Below are 22,549 nucleotides of genomic sequence, written 5' to 3' on the forward strand. Positions count from 1 at the left end.
ATGGCCAACGAATGCCATGCTGTTGGATTGGACAGGCCTGGACGTGTATGCCTTTCCACCATTTGGATTGGTCAGGGAGGTGATCAACAAGGTATAATCTCACCAGAATGTCATGATGATCTTAGTTGCTCCGTTCTGGCCCAGGAAGGAGTGAATCCAGGACCCTCGGCGTCTTCTTGTGGACTTCCCGAGGCTTCTTCCACAAAAACAGTCGCTGCTCAGACGGCCCCACTTCCTCAGGTTTCATCAAGGGTTGTCCGTTCTGGCCCTGACAGGATTCAGACTGTCAGGAGCCTCGTCAGATCAAAAGGTTTTTCGCGACAGCTGCTGGGGCTATTGCTAGATGCAGGAGAGCTGCTTCTAGCAGGCTCTGCCAGTCTATGAGGATCATTTTCAGATGATGGTGCAAAAGCAATAGAGTTTCTTCTGAGACGACTGTGAGCCAGATAGCAGATTTTTTACTTTTCTTGAGGACCTCCAGAAAGCTGTCGCCCTCTACAATCAAGGGATACAGGTCAATGCTTGGGTCAGTATTTAAGCATATAGGCTTGGACCTGTCCTCTAATCAGGATCTCAGTGACCTCATTAGATATTTCGAAACCTCCAAGCAAGAGAAGCCTGGTGCAGTGGCTTGGAATTCAGACGTGGTTTTGAAGTGGCTTACCGGTTCTACCTTCAAACCACTTCGCTCAGTTTAGCTCAAGAATCTCAAGAAAAACTTTTTCTTGTGGGGTTGGCTACTGCCAAACACATTAGCGAACTGCATGCTATTGACAAAAGAGTTGGGTTTTCTCAAGGGGACGCTATCTGCTCCCTATCTCTTGGTTTCTTTGCCAAGAACGAGAATATCTCCAATCCCTGGCCTCGCTCGTTTGCCTTTAAGAATTTAATGGACATTCTTGGACCAGAGGAGGAAAAGAGATTGCTTTGCCCAGGACAAAGAAAATCAGAGGGCCCTCAAATAATCTCTGGTGTTTTGTGAGAAACCCATCTCAGCCCGTTGAAGAATGCCCTTTCGTTCTTCTTGAGGAGTCTTATTTAACAAGTTCATTCTCAGATACAGGATAATGTCTTTCCTTCCCTTAGAATAAAAGCTCATGAAGTTTGGGCCGTCACCACGTCTCTTGCCTTTCGCCATAATTTGTGTTTAACGTCTGTCCTGCAATCAACTTTTTGGAGGTCCAAGTCTATTTTCATGTTGCATGACTAACAAGAGGTGACAAACCAGGGAGAGAGGAGCCGAACAAAACCAAAAAGTGACCTTAAAATTAATTTATTTACAACAAGTTATATACATATTTACAGTTGAGTCAGGTTCAATTCAAAATAAACTATTAAATGAACATTACTGACAAATGAATTAATCACTTAACAGCAGCAGCAACAGTCAAAACCAAAAAATAAAATAAAAGTCAGTACATAAATGAACATAACAAAAAATTACCAAAATCATAAGCATGGGCAGCTCAACAAACATTACAAATAAACAACAGGCAGCATAAATAATATGAAAGCACAGCTTACAGCATAATTAATAATCAAGCAACATAACATTCAAACAGCATAAACAATATAATACCAAGGCGGTATAACAAATAGAGCAGCATAAAATAAAACATTCAATAATAAATACAAAATCAAGCAACATAAAGAACGGTACTGACGTCCTCCTCCAACACCGGACGACCATGACTGAGCTGACACGGCAACCATCTCGTCCCCAAAAACAGTATCGACGTTCTCCTCCAATACCGGGCGCCCATGACAGAGTCAAGGCAACAACCATCATGGCGAAAAATGCTCTCCCTGCTCTGCTGCCGAGACCTGCCTTTCAGGTATGAATACCTGCTGCTGCTATCCCAATTGACTCACTGCTTCTTGGACCTGACTCGTTGCTGCTACAAACCTGACTGGCGAAGTCTGACACCATCCACCATACATCAACTCGCCAGCAAAAAAAAAAAAAACACAAATACAAACAAAGGAGGCAACAACCCACCAAGGGAACAGTTGGCAAACGATTGTTCCTAACAGACATCGAAACCGTATTAGAAAATTGCAGCAAGTTACGACCCTTATCCTATGCTGGGAAAGGAAGCATAGGGGGCTCTCTGTCCCTGTACCATCCTCTCACCTTGTTGTAAGGTGTTGAGTTCAAGGGAAGTCTGGAGGTACATTGTACTTGGAGTATCCACCAGTTTTTAGTGGTTAGGGGAGAGGTTTTCTTATTCTAGTGTAGGTGATGGCATTGTTTTTATTCTGGTCTCCACCTAGGGCAAGGGCGCCCTTTTTTTAATCTTTGTTAACCATTGGTAAAGTTTCATGGCTGCAAAGTACCCACTGAAATGGAGGCGATCCTTGGCCATACTGCCACGTCCTCCACAGGTTAAGATGAGCACCTTGCAGAGGCAGTACCAGTCTGCAGGAGCTCTCTTACCGGTAAGGAACAACGAGCATTATCCTAATGCTAGCAACCTTTTTATTTCATAGTCATTTTTCTTTGAGAAAAATATGTCCATGTTCCCACTCCAATCAATATGGAATTAGCTATGCAATTACTTGTTAAGTCGCTTATATAAAAATGACATTTTTATGATAAATAAAGTTTTATATATACCTACCAAGTAATTACATAATCGGAGTCCACCCGCCTCCCCTCATATGGACATCAGGGCCAAAACGAATTGAAGCTCTTTGCTGAGTTGTACCTATCAGTCCCGAAAGTGGGCAGGACCTTTTCACCTACATGAGCGATAGTAGTACTACCGCGAAATTTGAATTCTTAGACTGCCACGTAGAAAGCTAGTAGCTATGAATTACTTGTTAAGTATATATAAAACTTTTTTTATCATAAAAATGTCATTTTTCTATTTTTCTGATAAATGATTTTTCTAGGTTACTGGATTCTGCCAGTAACATGCCAGTGTTCGTCATACTTGGAGAGGAAAGCAGGTTGCAAAATTGGATAGTTTTATTTCCGATGAATACACTGTATTGGTTACAGAATATGATGGTAACTGAAATCGGGAGTCCATCTTCCATATTCTGTAACTGATATACATAGTGTATTCATTGGAAATAAAACTATCAAATTTTGCAACTGCTTTCCTCTCCAAGTATGATGAACATTGGTGTGTTACCAGCAAAACACAATAACCTAGAAAATAATAATAATAATAATAATAATAATAATAATAATAATAATCTACAACAGGAAGTCATTGCTGCATTGACTTGAAGCCTGACCAAGTTTTATGATTTTAAGGTCATGTTTACAATTAAAATTCCTACCCTACTGACATGTAAAGAAATTAAGTAGTGTGGCATCAGTGACTTACTTTCTTTATTAAGTATGGAACCTTTTTAATGGGACTAACATTCATAAATGGGAAAAGTAATGCTTTGCTGAGTTACAGATGTATAGGCTATAGTTAGAACGATCACATTTAGCTTCAACTTATTTTAGTTGATAGCAACACAAGTCAGTGAGAACTCACAAGACCAGTTAAAAGAAGCAAATGCATACAAGAGTCTTATGGGTTACATTAAGTCTACCAATGGTAAGGATACCATGAGGAGATTAAGAAAAATATCTTTTACCTAACTAGGACTTAGAGAACCTAAATAACATTCTTTGTGAATGAGGCATTGGCACAACAAGGAGAGTTCTTGTCACATGCCTGGTGGCAGTATAGAAAATAGGCTTGGTTGCCTTACTTAAACTACAAGAACTGTATAACTAATGCTGTAATAAATCAAACAGCAACACCAGCAGTTATAGCAGCTCTATTCTACATGCTTAAGCTGATTCACCATGTATTCCAAAGAATGTGCCACTTTCAGATAAAAAAAAATCACCTGGAATTCAACAATGGATTGTATTTTCTTTCACCATAGATCACAACAGTAAAGATTTCAAGTAGCTGACATGTTAAGTTAATCAGTGAACCACATTTATACATATATTTTTCAGTTCACTCAACCTTGACTTCTTTGCAAACTTCTCTGATTAATTAAATTTTTCTGTACATTTCACTTTTCTAATCATACAACCAAACCTCTTCATTACTTCATTTATCACTGTTTGAGCACCAATTTCCACTCACTTCTTTATCAATCAGAAGTGTCAGGACTTAGCACAAAAGCAATGTTTCTCTCCATGTCCCTAATGCTATGATTTTTGACATTTTAATATCCTCAACTTATTCTCGACGTTTGTAATTTTTATTTACTGTACAGCAATGTTTAAAAATATTTATCATGGAAATTAACATACGCAACAATGTTAATATAAACTGTGTACAGTATCAGAAATGGTTAGATATGCTTATACAATAATCCTATTTACAAGTCTTCACTTACAATGATTTACTAATCCAGCAACTGGGAGATGGCTGCTTTTAACGTATAGGTCAAAATGTAACAAAAATATTTAACATAATAATGAAACCAGAGATGTAAAACAAGTTTTGATGAAAGTGAGGCATGAAAATGAGGTTTGTTTGAAGTTCAACAGCTAGATAAACCTTTGTTCACTTTTGCTATTAGCAGTATCAGTGCTTTTTTAGTCATTTTTTCCCACTGTGCAAGATATGGGATAGGATGCCTGAGTTTCAGTTATCAAATTACACATGCTATAAAGTATGAGAACTTATATCTGTAGACGACTTTGCAATGTGGAAAAAGTATTTTTCTTCCCCCTATAACTTGTTTCTAAGAGCCAGCCAGTGAAAATATAATAAACATGCTACTGTATATGTTGCCAAATTATAAAACATGATTAGAGCATCGAAGCAACTTGGAAACTATCTAGACATAGTAGTAGACAGTGAAAATCACTAAAATAAACATGGGGACATCTATTAATACAGCTTGCTTGAGCCCATTTATAGATATGCCTATAAATACAGAGTAAAAACAAGAGATATACAGTTCTGATGGGACAACCATGAAACATTGTTTAGTAGTACAGTAATAAACTTTACATAAAATTTAATGAAAAATGTATGTGTTAAATACAGTAACAGTTATATTTTTACACAAAGAATGTAGAGCTTTACCAGAATACAACAAGACACCTAATGTAATTTGATGCAGAACCAAAGAAGCACATTTCAGTCAGAAACTGAAGTTGGTCTCTCTAAATAACATGCACAACAAACAGAATAACACAATCATAATCACTCTAAAATGCTTACTATAAGGCTAAATGATGTAGCCTTAGACAGTATTAATGAATTGTACAAAAAATTTGTGTAATTCAGTATTACAGGTATTTACAACATTGTGTCCACATATCATCATAATCATTCATTGAAATCATTGGTACACTCAGTATTAAATTATATCTTACCTCTGAGCATTATCTTTGACTTGAGCAGGTAAAACCTCAAGCAATTCAGGGATTTAAGACAAATTCTCCAACCTCTTTTATCTTGATACTCATCACAAGATTCCCTTTCACATTGTTGCACTAATATATTGGGCCAAATTCAAGTATTAAGAGATGGTAATACAGACCTAGCTGTTGGAATTCTAACTCTTTGCACAGCTTCATTCCTTTCTGCCTTTGGTTTTCACCAGTACCCTTTGGTTTCTTCCCACTTAGTGGTACAGTAAATCTTAATTTACCTTCCCCTTATTTAAAACTTAATTCTTGTGTGAGACCATTGGTAGTCTAGAAATCAGACTAATATATAGAAGAACAACTTGGAGGAAAGATACTAATACAGGACATCAATGAAAAGCCAGTTTCTTCTTCGTGTGGGTAGCTCCCTAGTTATGAAAAGAGCTTAATTGGACCACAGAGCTAAAATTCTTATTTCTTATGGTGGTGGCCACTTTCCCAGATAGCTATATGCACATACCTGTCTGGGCTGGGTCTTCAAAATCCCAAACAGGTAATTAGGAAAACTTGCTTCATCCAGACAGGTGTATGAAAACATTTTGCTGTAATATAGCCCATCTTAGTTGTTTCTATTTAGAATAGCATTTTTTGTCAACTGATTAAAAGTGTAATCAGTATTGGAAATGCAAATAAAAAACCTGTTTAGTCATTTTTATTTTACACAAAAAAATTATGACAGATATAGCTTTTGTACTATATTTTCAGGATTGACTATGGGTAAAAGAGCATAATATGCAGGGTGGTGTATGTATTATTCTTTAATATATTATTTTTGTGCAGGATTGTTTTTCTATTATTGTTGGAGGGCTCTTTCATGAGCTATTATTTATATTTTAGAATGGCTAGGAATGTATCCCCCATGAAGCCTTCAGAAACAATCAATCACCTTACCATCAATTTTTGATAAACATAACCGAGTCATATAGCAGGGGATGAATTTACAGTACAGTATTAACTACCTCACATGTATTGTTTTAAGAAATTAACACGTTTTTTACCAATTCTGAATACAGGACAGTATAATTTTGATATAAGTAACAGATGAGCCTCTTACCTTCATAAGGAAAATATTTTCAACTCACTGCTAGTATTACGTATTACATACTATCACAGCATCATCATCATTGCTACGGTATCAATATTTTTTGTCAAGCTTTGCCTGTTATAGGAGTGGACATTAAAAAGTTCCCTCCATTCTCTTGTACCTCGAGCCTTTTCCACCTGAATCCCAATTTGGTAGTCATTATCTATAGTTCCTCTGTAATTAAGCCAGAACTATCATATCCTTTGAAATTTCAGTCCATATATCAGTCTCTGGATACCACACCTTTTAACAACTTCCTGATTTTTCTCCTACATAAATAGCAATAATGAAGTACGCAAAGTAGTCCCTTATTATCCATGGTAAATTGGTTCAAAGCCCTAAGACAGATGTGTTGTAAGTATGCTTAACATTTTAAATACTGTATATATATATATATACATATATGTATACATACTATAAAATCAAAATATGATTTTTTTATTTTATGATATTCAATTTCCCATACTCCATATCTTGATCCAATACCCCTCTGCTGGGTAGAAATATCTTTGTTGCCTTGGCTATCTAGACTTGCCAGGTGAAATTTACCAGTTAGTTTAATCAAGTGACATCTCATTTCAGGGAAGTGTAACACAAATTGAATTACAGCCCAGTAATATTTTTGTTTGGTTTCAGGGGTAAATCACTTTTACTGGTTTCAGACATAAATAACGATGTAAATAACATCAGTATATTTATATGCAGCCTTTATTGAGAACAGCATTAACCAGATAACCATTTTACTTTACACAATAGGTATTCTGGTAAAGTTGCATTACCAAAATATTATATACAGTATATTTTTGTTTCTGACTAAAGGTAAATAACTGTAGCATGGGTGAAATTAAGCAGCCATGAAAAACAAACATGGCATTTGCCATTAATTCTTATGGAAACAGTAAACCCAGACAAATCTTAAATTAGACATATCTCTTCAAATATTAACCCCCTGCAAACTGGGGTGATACTGTATCTTTTACTAAAATGAAATAATTTTACTTCAGATTAACGCACAGTTGGCATGAATGCCGATTCCACTTCCAGTAGTGCCTGTCAGGGCTCTGTTCCCTCAGCTACATTCCTCCTCCTCTCTTTATTTATGATGTTCCCTAGCATGTCTTTTTGTCAGAACACTTTCCAGCACTTAATCCCAACATATATTCTTCTTTACCTCCTAACAATCCTAGGTTAATCAAACTCAATCTCAAATTGCTCTTGCTTTCTATCAATTCTGGTCTTGGCAACATGTCTGTTAGTGGATCCAGTAAACTGGTCACATTACATGACTCCAATACCATACATACCCATATCTCTGTGCATTCTCTAATTCAGCTTTTTTATATTTGGTTTGACAGAAAGGCTAATTAACCATCTGGGTGTTCAAGTCACTCCATCCCTTTTTTTTTTTAAAGGCAAGTACGTATATCATTTCCTTCATGGTCAAGGGTCCTACTGGTTTTTAGTTTTCTGTAAAAGAAAATTATTGTGCCAGCTTTGTCTGTCCGTCCGCACTTTTTCTGTCTGCCCTCAGATCTAAAAAACTACTGAGGCTAGAGGGCTGCAAATTGGTATGTTGATTATCCACCCTCCAATCATCAATCATACCAAATTGCAGCCCTCTAGCCTTAGTAATTTTTATTTTATTTAAGGTTAAAGTTAGCCATAATCATGCTTCTGACAATGATATAGGACAGGCCACCACCAGGTCATGGTAAAAGTTTCAAGGGCTGCGGCTCATACAGCATTATACCGAGACCACCGAAAGATAGATCTTTTCGGTTGCCTTGTTTATACGCTGTAGTGTCTATACAGAAAACTCGATTGCACCAAAAAAACTTCGGCGCACTTAGTACTTGTTATTATTGCATCCATTAGTCAAGAGCTCAATAAAGGTACTGGACTGCTCCATTCCAAGAGCCTTTATATTAAAAAATGTATATTAAATTCCTAAGAAATACTGCAATGAACAAAATAAAGGATTACCAATCAATTATGGGTTATAATGAATAATCAGTGCTGCAAAGGTACTTCAGATTTATGGAAAAATGACATATGCCTAACTTGCATACAATATTTTAACAACAAATATACAACAAACCATTAGGTACCTACACTGCAAACCTGCAGCCAAGTAATTTATAACTAGTATCAAGTAATATGATGAAGATAGCAGTGGATGATTAAGCAGTCAACACAATATACATTTCAATAATCCACACTTAAAACATCTGTTGGCACCAAGTTCACAATCTAATACATGTAATATCATCCACTAATTCACAGTTACAGTATCCAATAATATTTCTGTACCTGATGTAATCTTATAAAAAACAAAATACTTGAATGCATTTCATCACATTATCAAGAGTTATAATAAAATTATTTAACAGGCATTATTTAAACAACTGGATCAGTTTCATATGATTTCTGCACTGAACTTCAAAGTTATCTCTGTTTCAGAAACATTTTTTACTAACAATTTTCAGTCAATCTTAACAATGATCTTCAGTTTACATGAGGCATTTTCCCATTCATTATACTTCATATTTTCTTCTATTGATGTCATTCAAACCTTAGGAACTTCAAAAGAAATTAGCATACACATCTACAGTACAGATTCAACAATGAACAGAACCATTTTAGTCACTTAAAAATTGGAGTGGCTAATAAAGTCTTAAGCCATGCATTATGCTAGAAGAGTGGAAATAAATTTTGCATACACCAAGATACAATGCTGAAATATCACTGCTCAGTTTACTTTATGACATATATGCAAGACTGCATCACAAACCAAATTTAGTTTCAAAAAGAGGAAATCATCCATGACAGACACTTACATTTAACGAAACAAACCTCTCAGCAGTATACAGTATTATTCAAGACTACTTTACATTAGCATTGCCTAAATGTAAACCGAGACTATTCTACAGTGTCATAAATTAAAAATTACTTTATAATGACACAATTAACCTTTAAAATAATACAGTAATGTGTAATATCACAATACGTAAATATTATCAGAAGATGTTATTTTCCAACGGCATTGCACTCTCTTGTATATACAGTAATTTCTAGCAAACTTTAACATAAGATCTAACCTGATATTTTCAAAATTCTGTTCACCATGAGTAACTGATCAAGCTTCATGAAAAGGGTGAAATAAAAAAAAAATATCAGGAGTATACTGTACATGCAACAGCTAGGAACTCAGGCAATCTGTCTTGGATATATGTTACATCAAATAGGGCCTTGAATTGGGATTTACAATGACATTTGGTCCATTTTATGAGGTAGAACTTGGCACACAAACTTTATGGTGTTGGGGGAAAATAAAAGACTAATAGACAAAGAGACAGAGTAAATCCTCAACAATTAAAACAACACAGTATTTGCAGGCCATTTTCTCTTGTAAAAGGAGGACACGAGTGACAAATTCTCTCTTCATAGGAGGGGGATCACTGGCACTTCAGACTATGAAAGGTGAGAATATGGGAAATGAAATCACTGACAATTAAGTTCAATGTTTCCGCACAGTCACAAAAAAAAGTGGAAGTGCACTATAGTCCAATTTTTTTTTTTTTTTTTTTAGTCATCAATGGGTTTAATCTCATAAGGAATGTTTTCCCATATATGATATAAAAAACCATTTTTCAAAAAATCCATTTGTGGAAGAATCCTAAATTTTTTACTTTACAAAAGTTGTGTTCAATTTACTATTTTACAACCAAGCACCCTTTCCATATACAAAAAATCATCCATGACAAAAATCTACATATTCAAAGATGACTAAGCAGCTAAATAAAAGCAAAAAGCAGGGTGAGTAGTTTTTCTGTACACCCTCTACAGTATAGCCTATGCAGGTCCATCATCAAAATTACTTTCTGTATAAGCTGAAATTCAAACATGACTCTGGATACAGTATGACCAACGATTAACCCAAACATGAGTACTGTATTCAGTTTCTCTCATCTCAATCTTTTTGTGATCGTTTCAAGTAAAATCCACAGTGTGTGAAAACTTTTCCCCCCATTTTTCTATTATTGATGTTTATATAGTACGAAGTATATTCCTCCTTAGCTTTCTGATAAACATTATTTTCTTACCTTAAGTAAACACAATTTTTGACATACAAGAATGACAATGTTTTTTTTACAAGACAGCACTTTTGTTCATATTTTAGTTTTTGTAACTAATGACTTTTCATCATTATAAATATTCAAAAGTGCTGCACATATTCAGATTCAATATTGCCATGTGTACTTGGTGAGAATTAAAATGTGTAATGCTGCACCTCTGAAAGAATGCTTTCCATATATCATACATTCACAATTTTCCAGATCTACGGATACTAATGTGGGAATTTAGATACACTTACCCATACTCAAGTAATTTAACTTTTAAACATCAATGGCTGGTTTCTTGCCTGTCTTAATTACTGTGTGACCTATTGGTTAACATTCCTGAAAGAACAATGATCTAAATTCAACATAGAACAATGGCTTGCTATCTTCACGATTTCTTAGGTGACTTGTAAGTACAGTACATGTAAAATGAGCATGAGAACGTAACGGTATTCACGCTGTAATTTTCATTTGCTTAGTAAGATTTTTTTTCTGAAAATCTTCCCCACATTCACTTTGCATGAATTCTAGAAGAAAATAACTTGTCTTGCTCATCTTCCACACAGATTTTCAAGTCTGTGACCTCAAGGCTTCTTCTGCATGAGCTTTCATATGAACAGTATGCTTATATTTTTGAGTAAATGATTTTCCACATTCACTGCAAAGATAAGGCTTCTCTCCTGTGTGAATTCTTATGTGAAGTGTGAGTTTACTCTTTTCAGAAAATGCTTTTCCACACAATGTACAGGCATACGGCTTCTCGCCTGTATGGATTCTCATATGTGCATTAAGATGACCTCTCGTAGAAAATTTTCCTCCACATTCACTGCAGAGGAATGGCTTCTCTCCCGTATGAACTCTCATGTGAGTGCTGAGATGATCTTTCTTATAAAAGGCTCTCCCACATTCTGTGCAAGAGAATGGCTTTTCTCCAGTATGAATTTTCATGTGAACTTTAAGATGATCTCTTGTACCAAAAGCTCTTCCACATTCTGGGCAAGGGAATGGTCTCTCTCCTGTATGTGTCCTTATGTGGTTGCTAAGATGGTCCTTCTTATAAAATCCTCTTCCACATTCTTTGCAGATGAACGTCTTTTCCCCCGTATGAATTTTACGGTGAGCATTGAGCTGACCTCTTTTCCAGAATCCTCTTCCACATTCAGGGCAAACGTAAGGTTTCTCCCCAGTGTGAGTTCTCATGTGAATTGTGAACTCATATTTCAGGGTAAAGACTTTTCTACACACATTGCAGGTTAAAGGGTTGCTTTCTGTGTGAACTTTCATGTGCGCTGCAAACTGACTTATTTCTGGAAAAGCCTCCCCACACACATTGCAAGTTAATGGGTTGCTGTCTGTATGAACTTTGATGTGGTCTGAAAAAGGACCAAACGCTGAAAATGATTTTTCACAAACTGTGCATCTGAACTCATAGTCTTCAGAATCCATTGTTTCAGGGGTGTTGAGACGTACATCTTCAGAGACGCTTTCCTCTGGGGAAGAAAAGCTCACTTGACAAATGTCTGTTGGTGAATTAACATCTCCTTCCAGCATAACTTCTTTTCTACAATTTTCATCACTGTCTGAAAAGTCTCTCTCACTTTCTACAGAATCAATTTTGCTCGGACATTTTTTGTCATCTTCTTCAGCACTAAATGGTTCTGGCTCTGTCTTTATTACAATAGATGGTTCTACAAACACAAAGCAATCATTAGCAGCTGAATTTTGATCACCAAACAAATCGTTTTTTTCCTGTTTAATCAAAGACGGTGACAAAGGGTATTTCCCTTCTTCCTTCACAGGAAGTTCAGGATTAAGTTTGGATTCCATCTTAGCCTCTCTGTCTTCAGACACTTTAGCCTCCCTAAAAATTTCCACACACATTGAAAGTGGGAAATTAGCTTGAAATCTACATTTCCTTCATGAAATCACCATTTTCAGAAAATTTTCAAGTAACCCATTGCCTTACCTCGTGAAACCCATTCATATTTTTCTGGCATGAGTGAACCATCTTTGCAAATCTTTAACTCATGAATTCATGCTTTTCAAAATTCAGTGATACAAGAAGAACAACTTCTCTTCATAAATCTTATCAGCACTCACAAATGCTTCAACTGAACTTTCCAACTTTAAAGTCAAAGCCTTGGAAGTAAGTCTAATATAATTACACTGCAAATATGGTGAGGGCAGAACTGACAATTGACAGACCCTGTGTTCATACAATCTTCAATACTATATGTACATTATTCCAGTTCATGGTATCGAGAAAATTACCTTATATTCTGTATCATTCATTTCAGTAATTTAATCTAGAATATAAACCCTTTTTCAGTATTTAAATGACTATCATGGGACTCTGGAACAAATTAAAAACATAGCTTTAAACTTTCAAACATAGCTCAGAATTCACATTTCAGATGAAAAGTAACTTTGTACTTCTCACTTTCTTACTGCTGATATCACTGCTTGAAATTCTGTAAGACTAATGTAGAACTCACTGGTACTCGTACTCATCTCCTGATGCAATTTGTTGAAAGTACTTGATGTAAAGATTATGTTTGATTTATCCTGAAATCAAAAGTACAAAAACAAATTAAAAGAGATTTATGAATAAAAATTGTTTCAGGAAATTTAATTTTTCAAAATATAAATTTCTTCATATAAACCAACTGCAGTACAGTACTAATTATTATTATTATTACTATTACTGTATTACTCTATTATTATTATTATTATTATTATTATTATTATTATTATTATTATTATTATTATTATTAAGAAGATGAACCATACTTGTATGGAACAGGTCTGCAGGGGCACTGACTTGAAACTCAAGCTTAGAATACAGTGTTCATTTGAAGGAAGTAATAGAAGGTAATAGGAAATAATGAAAGAAGAGATGACTTATTAGAAAGGAAAAATTAATTTAGCAAATAAATAAATATATATAAGTTAAATACAAGAATTTTTTTAGGGCAGTAAAGCCTTGCATCTTTAACTGAACTTTTGAGGTTCCAATTGCACAACATCCTCGAGGAGACTGTTCCACAGTCCACTGGTGTGAGGAATAAAGGACCTCCGGAACAGGAGTTCGACAGCAGGCACATTTACTGCTTACTGGTGCTGCTGTTCAGCAAATCTGGTCGCTCCTGACAGGAAAAGAGGGTCCGCGATCAATTATGAACATGAAAGATCTCTGTTAAAATACAGGTTAAGAAAAACGACAAACAAGAGACCATCCATCAATGGTCCAAGTCTATATAATAATCATAAAACCACCCACATACTTCTCTCTTGAAAAAAGAGAGAGAGAGCCAGTAGTACTATATATAGTACAGCAGATCCCCAGGTCCCAAAAATACAAAAGTCAGTATTTGTGCCATCTGATCCATAAGCTGTGAGAAATTGCAGGGTTTGAAAGCACAAACTCACATTATATGTAATGAGTATTAAAGATCAACTTCTTTACCAAATTTCATTTGCTTCACAACAAACCTAAGGCCTAAAGCAAATTTAAGAATCAAGAACTGAAGTTCCGCCTTCTCAAAAAACTTAGTCCATGGCAGTTCACCAAGAGCATGAAATAGGAAGAACAGGAGTTCTGGGTATGAATCCTTTTGAGGCTAATTAAGAGATTAAATATCAGTAAGTTCTTAGGATGACAACTTCTGAACATAGACAACACTAGAAAGAGGTATGATAGGACTACTGTATTAACAGATGTGGACCTAGAAATAGGGATCAGCATGTCATCAAGGTAGTTATGAAAAATCAGAGAGCTTGCATATCTGTTCTTGTAATAACTAATCCAACAGACTCCTACTCTTGCTGAAGAATGATTTTCTTTTTCCCTTGATAAACCCTTAGTTCCACAATTGGCAACTGCTGTTGGGTTGTGTCATGAGGGATACTGAATTACATATTGGAATATCATTTATGCACTGATTCCTAAGCCTGTTTAAAAGAACAGACCATTCTTGGGTTATGAGCTGAGCTATGAACAAGTGCTGACATAAGAAAACTTAATCTACACGTTGTAATGTTCTATCATCAAAGTGAGTCCCATAGCATTAAGTTGATTCATATATGTCATGAAGGAACAGGGTTCACCTCTGTTGTAATATGAAGTTTTCATAATAAAACTAATATTGTAATACTTACCTGAACACCTGAATTAGCCATGGTTACCTACCAGCCCGAACTATATCCCCAACTCATTACCCACTAAGTGGGTAATTAACTGTCAGCGTTACCAACGCTTACAGGAAAATCCTGTCAAATGAGTTACCTAGCGTACCGTTGGCAACGCTGCTGCAAGTCCCGGCTGTGTATGGCCGAGAACTCCAATTGCGTTATTCATTAATCAGATTGAAGTGGGGAGGAGGGTGGGAATCATTCAGGTGTTCAGGTAAGTATTACAATATTAGTTTTATTATGAAAACTTCATTTTGTTCATGAGACTTACCTGTCAGATATATATATAGCTGTATTCTCCGAAGTCCGACAGAATTTCAAAATTCGCGGCACAGGCAGTGGCCGGGCAGGTGGTTAGTACCCATTCCCGCCGCTGGGAGGCGGGTATCAGGAACCATTTCCATTTTCTATTCAGATTTTCTCTGTCGCCGGACTATCAACACCTGTTGTCAGTTCCTCCGCCATTTGGATTTCGAAATTTGTTGTCACTTAAGTATTTTGGTTGTTTTTTGGTATTCGACTGGATCTGTGACTTGGCATACGCTCTTTGTGGGCCGTTTTTTATTTTGCTTTTGACTTTTCTTATAATTAAGATGTCTTACCTCTAGCTATCGAGTCTGTAGCTTGGGTGAATGTAAGGTGAGGCTATCGAAGACTTCGATAGTTCCTCACACTTTATGTATGATATGTAAGGGTGTTCAATGCTATGATAATCGGTATAATGAATGTGAGGGATTATCTGAGGGTGAGTGGAAGAAATATGAAGCCCATATGCTTAAATTGGAGCGTGATAGGTTGAGGAGATCTTCCTCCTAGAGTGCATCCTTAGATGGACAGTCAGGGTTTTCTCCTCCTAGTAACCCTGTAATAAATATTAGTACTAACCCTGTAGTATGTTGCTGCAGAAGGTAATACCCTGGCTCTCGTGTTGGAGTCAATTCGTGCTCTTGAAACTAAAGTGAATGCAATTCAAGCGCAAAGTGTTAGTGCTAGTGCCCCTAGTGTTGTGGAGGGGGGCGTCAGATCGGCCCTATAATGCCTCTAGGCCTGGACCTCTGTCGAACTCCCAGGACCAGGGAGGGGGCATGTCGAAAGCCGCATGAGGGTTACGGGGGCTTCCCACCGATCTGGCGTCCCTTCGGCAGGTCCTGATGACGCTACCCAGGCTGCCAGGGATCGTGCACAGGCACATATCCTGAAGGATTGCTTCTCGTCCTCCGACACGTCCTCCCCACCTCGGGGTTGGAGCTCTCGGTTGGACTCTCGCCCTCTTAAGAGAAGCTTAGAGGAGAGGACGCTTCACGTCCTCTTCCTCTAGACGTTTGTGCTCTTCCCCGAAAGTTGCTTGGATATTCCTCCGCAGAAGAGAATAAAGGGATTTTGACAAAGGAAAAATCTATTTCTGGCGCTAAGAGGGCCGTGTCTTCCCTGTGAAAAAGTCCATTCAGCACTTATTTCTAGGTAATTCCGTTGCTAGATACCAGAAAGCTAAATGAAATGCTGGAGTTACTACCCCCAACGCTCCATTAGATGGAGTTGGGTATGGAAAACAGCTGAACTATAAAAACACGGAACCTTATCCTATAGAGATCCCAAAGTCAAAAGTCCCTGTTAAGAGGTGCCACTTTACAAACCCATGCACCACTCGCGGACAGTACACAAATCACCGCTAGATGCATTCCATGAAAGCAACACCCCACCAGAATGATGTTTACTATGGGGACACGACACATGACAGAGGTGGGTGTTGGTGACTTTTCTCTTGTCCCTCTCCAGAAATAGCGTTTTTTCCTTTGTCAAAATCCCTTTTCTGGATCGGGTCCCGTGTCAGCCGGTGAAAAATTAACAGAGAAATAAATATCATTCTTAAACTGCAAGAGATAACAAAATGTACGGGGGAACAGAAGACCAAAGGTCCACCAAAAATTTTAATTGCCCAATAATAACAAATAATGTACAAATGAAACTGATGGGAGCTTAAAATTAACATGACAATATAAAAATATACTTAAACAAAATAACTATACAAAATTGAAAACATTATAACATAAATGTGTCAATTAGACAAATATACAGATAACACGGTCAGGTGAGAAAGTCAAGGCACGCCTGACTGAAATGACTGTAAGGGGATAACTGAGGCAGTGGAGGAAGAATTGACTAGGAATCAGAAAGGGTACCAGAGGGAGGGACAACGTTTCCTGCCGCGACTGCTGAGAATTTAAGAGCTTCTAAGGATTTCAAATAGTGACATTTGAAAACCAAGGGTGACTTCCAACCAGTGTATTTGGTAAGATCCGTGAAATTCATGTAATGGAAGTAGTTAATGGAGGTGGCCACAGCTCTAATATCATGAACTCTTGGGACTGAGTCAGGATTAGCCTGCTTGATAAAGTAAAGGATTTGTTGTCTAATAGCAGACATAGAGAGATTACCCCCTTCCCTGATAAAGAGAGGCCCAGATGAGATGTGAGAGGACCTGTCTAAATAAGCCCTCAATGTATGAACTGGACACAGGGACAGGTCTTGAGGAAGGGGAGAATTTTCCAAGGCGACCACCTATTCTGCGGATCTTCATTTTTGGCTAGGAATTTAGGGTGAGGAATCAGCAAAACCTCCCCTGATGGAAGGAAGTCGACATGGTTGGGTTCCCTAGAGAGTGCAGACAGCTCTGAAATTCTAGCACCAAAAAGCTAGGCTAACTAAGAACAACGTTTTCCTCAATAAGGAAAGGTAGGGACAAGACTGATTATCGATATCTGAGGCTAACTTCAACACGTCATTCAAAAACCAGGAAACCGTATGTGGACGGATTACTGGTCTCAGTCGTGCACAGGCCTTAGGGATGGAAGAAAAGTAAGGATCTGTGAGGTCAATTTTGAAACCATACAAAAATACTTTTCATAAAGCCATTCTTGACTGTAGTAACAGTACTAGAGGCTAAACCCTTCTCAAACAGTGATCTAAAAAAAGGAGATTGCCAAATTTATGGTCATTACTGTAGCCTCAGATTCTTTCAAAAAGAGTGCTGGCTTCTTAATTGCTGAGTCGTACTGCCGAAGAGTGGAGACCCGCTTATCTGATTCCAAGAACATGGTATTGACAGGATCAATGTTAGCATCCCTTTGAGCCGCAAATTTCATAAAGTCCACAAAGCCAGGGCATTTTGAATTTTTGAGGAAGCTGACACAGTCTGAGTTTGTACTACTTGTGTTAGTTTCGGACTGGGGATTTGGATGTCTGAAGCTTCAGTTCCAGCAGAAGTGGAAACCAGCTGCTCTTTGGCCAGTAGGGAGCCACTAGAGCTACTTGACCCTTGAATGTCCTGAGTTTGTGAAGGACCTTTAACAACAAGTTTACTGGAGGGAACAGATAAATCTTCTTCCACCTGTTCCAATCCAATGACATTGCGTCCGTGAAAAGAGCTTGAGGGTCCAGGTTGGGAGCTACGTAATGAGGAAGCTTGTTGTTGAGCTTGGTTGCGAACAAATCTACCTCCAGGCCCGGAACTTGGTTGCAGATCCAATTGAACGAGGCCCTGTCTAGGGACCACTCCAACTCGAGGGGAGTTGTCCTTGATAGAGAATCCGCCATGACATTCCGGACCCCTGCAAGATGAGTGGCAGACAGGTGCCACTTGTTCTTGCATGCCAAGGAGAAAAGTGCAATCATTACCTGGTTGATCCGGCTGGATTTTGAACCTCCCCTGTTTATGCAGTGGACTATCGTGGCGCTGTCCAGAACCAGCCTTATATGAATCTTCTTGGGGGGAAGAAGCTTCTTTAAAGTAAGGAAGACCGCCATGGCCTCCAGAACGTTTATATGGAACTGGCGGAACATGGGGGACCAAGTCCCCTGCACTTCTTGGTGTTGAGAATATCCTCCCCACCCGCTTAGGGAGGCGTCTGTGTGGATAACCAACGCCGGAGGAGGAAATTGCAGGGGGACTGACTTGGACAGGCTCTTGACAGTCGACCAAGGCCGGAGTCTCTTTTTCAAGATGGGAGGAATCAGAGACACCTTGTCTCTGAGGCTGATATTTGCTCGACTCCGCCACACTCTGTTGATATCTTTCAGTTTTACCTTCAGCAACAGATCTGTCACTGAAGCGAACTGAAGGGAGCCCAAAACTCTTTCTTGGGCCCGGCGAGAGGCTCGTTTGGACTTGAGAAACTGTCTGGTTGCTCTGGCTATCTCTTTCCTCTTGGGAGGAGGAAGAGAGAGCTTGTGAGAATTCAGATCCCACTGGATTCCTAGCCATTGAAAACAACTGCTCGGAACCAGGCGGGACTTCTCCTGTTTACACGAAAGCCCAAAGATTCTAGAAAGTCGACCACCACGGATGTAACCTCCAGCATTCCTCGATGCTGGATGCCCAGATGATCCAGTCATCTGAGATACGCGCCAGCGTAATCCCTTGAGACCGGAGTTGTTGTCCGACCGTGTCTGTCAACTTGGTGAAAATCCTTGGGGCTATGTTGAGGCCGAAAGGCATCACCTTGAAGGAATATGCCTGCCTTCCGAGCCTGAACCCCAGAAAGGGGGAGAACCTTCTCGCAACCGGGACGTGATAATAGGCGTCGGAAAGATCTAAAGAGGTGGTTCGGCTCCACGGGGGCAGTAGGGTCCGAACTTGGGAGACTGTAAGCATCCGAAACTTGTCGCAACGAATGTAGGAATTCAGACGGGACAAGTCCAGAATTACTCTCCGCTTGTCGGAACCCTTCTTGGGAACACTGAAGAGCCTGCCTTGGAACTTCAGTGTCCTCACTTTTTCCTTATAGCCTGTTTCTGCAAAAGATTTTCCACAAAGTCCTCGAGATCCTTGGTCGGAGCCTGATAAAACTTGACTGGTGGGAGGGGGACCGTCGATCCAACTCCAACCTAGGCCCTGGAAACTATACTCTGAGCCCAGGGACAGAAGGTCCACGGGCCCGAAAAGTGGTACAGCCTCCCGCCCACAGGATGTATGTCATCGGTCCTGTGTTTGCTTCCTCCCTCTCGAGCCTCTACCTCCCCTGTTCCTGGGAGAGATGGGGGCTCCTCTTCCCCTAACAGAGCCACGGGCCTGTTGCCTCTGGTTGACTGCCCAGAGCGAAATTTCCCCTGGCTTTCATATGCAGCATTGAAAGCCGGGGGAGGAGGATAGAGGAGGGGGCAGCAAGAGACTGATGTGACGGATTCACCAGGACATACTGAGGCGGAGGCTGGGAGGAAGAGGTTGAAGGCTGACCTTGTAAGGGAACCTGGACGAAGGACTGAGCCGGGAGGCGTTTGAAATGTTTAAATTTCTTGCTGGACTTTGGGAAGGCCGGCAAGATCAGACTGCTTCCGTTTATAGGGCAGACCCCAACGAGAACGGAGACTCTGATTGACCCTAGCCGCCTCAGATAAGACTGCGTCAACTTCTTCTTGTGGGAAAAGATTAGCTCCCCAGATAGAACTCTTCAGAAGCTTATTTGGTTCATGTCGAACTGTGGCTGCTGAAAAGATATGCTTCCGGCAGGCCAGTCGGGCAGTCATAAAGTCAAACAGGTCTTGTTGAAAACTCGCCAAGAGAGATTTCGTCAAGACCTGGAATGAAAAAATCTTCCTATAGACCAAAGAAGTTGCTTCTGCTAAAGTTAAAGAGTTCAAAGACCTGGCGAGCCTATCCTTAGTATCAGCCTCTGCTTTCAGCAGAGCGACTCCGGGATCTTAGGAGCTGCTCACTGAACAGATCAGAAGCGCAGTCTGGGTCAAGCCGAGTCACCGTAGAACGTATTAGGGGCTCCTTCCAGAAGTCGGTGCCCCGGGAAAGACGAGAGATGTCGGGTCCGTCTCCCGGAGATGAGGGGAGGGTTTACCTTCAAAGCAAGCCTGACTAGTCAGAGGCCACTTTCGAAGTACAAGGAGGAAGGAGAACATCACTTAGAGTGAACATAGTGAACACTCCCTTGGCTGGTGTAAGCTTAGTGTTCTCCGCTTGCCACTCCGCAAGAGTCCTCATCAAAGACGACTGGGCTTGGTCCCTAGGATAGATAACGGTCTCCTTAGGGACTTTATCAGACCTGTTCCAAACCTCCCCTTCAGCCTGGCAAAACCTGTGTAGGGGATGTCAGGTCCGGAGGATAGAATTCCAACTCTTCCACTCTCCTTGTGCCCAAACCCTCTATGGTGAGAGTACCTTCGCACTGGGAGCATAAAGGGTGAGACGCCAAGGATTCCCCAGATCGAAGGGAGGGAGAGTGGAAGGGTCAGGAATAGAATGAGACCTAGAATGAGATCCGCCGTCGGCCAGTCCTTGGATGAATTCCTGTTGTGATTCCACTTTCTCCGAAAGAGACTGAAAAGAATTGGCAAGACCAGACAGCTTGCTGTCTACCCTATCCGCGTCGATTTCTCAAACCTCGGTCCCGATTCTCTCAAGGAAATGCTCAAGAAAGGGAGGTGTATCCAAAGCAGGAGGAGGGGAACCACTTGACGCGACTGAGACTCTGCTTGTGACCCGGAGGGGAGGCTGTACTCGTCGGACGGAAAAGGGCTCACCGCCCGTGGCCGCTGGAGGGACCTCAGATCGACCTGCTGGAGTAGGTAGAGGTTTTCTTCCTGACAGACTTCACCTTCGGGACAATAGATCCAGACATGCCCGAAGGTATGAGGATTTAGAGAAACCTTTAAAAGAGGAAGCGGTGGAAGAAGGAGAGCTAAACAGTGAAGAACCTGCCTCACTTACCCCCTTACCTGCTTGATGCTCCGGGACAATGTTCGGAGATTCAAGGCCAAGGTCAAGATTTTGGCGTCTTCTTCAAACGCCACCGCTCAGGGCCGAACCGTCTGGAGAGGGCTGGGTCAACTCCTGAATCCCGGCAATCAACGGAGCAGCAACATCATTGGTGACTGAAGCTGTGATCCAGCGCTGGGGAAAAAGGACATTGCAAATGTCCTTCGAGAGTATATATGGATTGCCAGCTCCTATGTTGCGTCGAAGCCGCTAACCCAGACTTTAAGGGCCTGGAGCGAAGCATCACGAGACTTGCGGTCAGCCTGCGGAAGAAAAACATTATTGTGCGGTTTACCGAAGGCGGGGAAATCGATAAAAACTTATAAAATACAGTTTGGCTAAAAAGGAAAGATGCATGACAACCTACCGAATCATCGATAGCTTGCTCAGTAAGAGCGTAGCAAACATCACATCCGTCAGGGTGCCAAACAATGAGATCCCCACGTGGACCGCACACCCGGAGTGGGACCGACAAACTTCCGTGGCCGCTGGCCTGGTGGAGGGCTGCGGAGCACCCTGTTCTTGGCAGCGCACCACCTGTAAAAGTATGAGATTATGAGTACACCGTGTAAGGTGCTGGAGTAGTGTGCCGGAGCAACACATTAGTATATAAAATAAAACCGAGACCTGCCAGAATGATCCGGAAGGTAATCGGATTAAAATAAAATCTCATACAAAATAAACATAATAAATATACTAAATATACCGGAACTAGCCGGGGTAACATGCCATAAAAGTAAGTGACGGATACAAAATAAAATGGGAAGGTTAAAACTGTCCGGAGTAAGCGCATTCCCGGCAACTAAGAAGGAAATTCTGAAACTAGCGATAACGGAAGACCGGTAAACACTAGAACCGCCGGAGCGGGGAGCAAGGAATGCGCCTCGAAAGACAGTGGTTAGCTAAAGGAAGGGAACGTCAAAAGGTCCGGACAAGAAGACAGTCAGGTGGGAAACACTAACTGGCCATGAGAATAGGACTAA

General features: G+C 39.9%; 1 protein-coding gene and 1 long non-coding RNA gene across 4 annotated transcripts in view; one reads left to right on the forward strand and one right to left on the reverse strand.

Annotated features, from left to right (window-relative positions):
- LOC136826296 (uncharacterized) overlaps nt 1-22,549 on the forward strand; it is a 236,496-nt gene that overhangs the window by 15,375 nt on the left and 198,572 nt on the right. The gene's annotated exons all lie outside the window — the stretch shown is intronic.
- LOC136826294 (zinc finger protein OZF-like) overlaps nt 10,173-22,549 on the reverse strand; it is a 30,076-nt gene continuing 17,699 nt past the window's right edge. For both annotated transcript variants that reach the window (XM_067083522.1, XM_067083521.1), the window contains exon 2: nt 10,173-13,177. In XM_067083522.1, the coding sequence (XP_066939623.1) occupies nt 11,183-12,493 (1,311 nt within the window). In that variant the 5' untranslated portion in view covers nt 12,494-13,177 and the 3' untranslated portion in view covers nt 10,173-11,182. The remainder of the gene's footprint in view (nt 13,178-22,549) is intronic.

The sequence above is a fragment of the Macrobrachium rosenbergii genome, chromosome 40 (assembly GCF_040412425.1).
Source record: "Macrobrachium rosenbergii isolate ZJJX-2024 chromosome 40, ASM4041242v1, whole genome shotgun sequence".
NCBI classification, from domain to species: Eukaryota; Metazoa; Arthropoda; class Malacostraca; order Decapoda; family Palaemonidae; genus Macrobrachium; species Macrobrachium rosenbergii.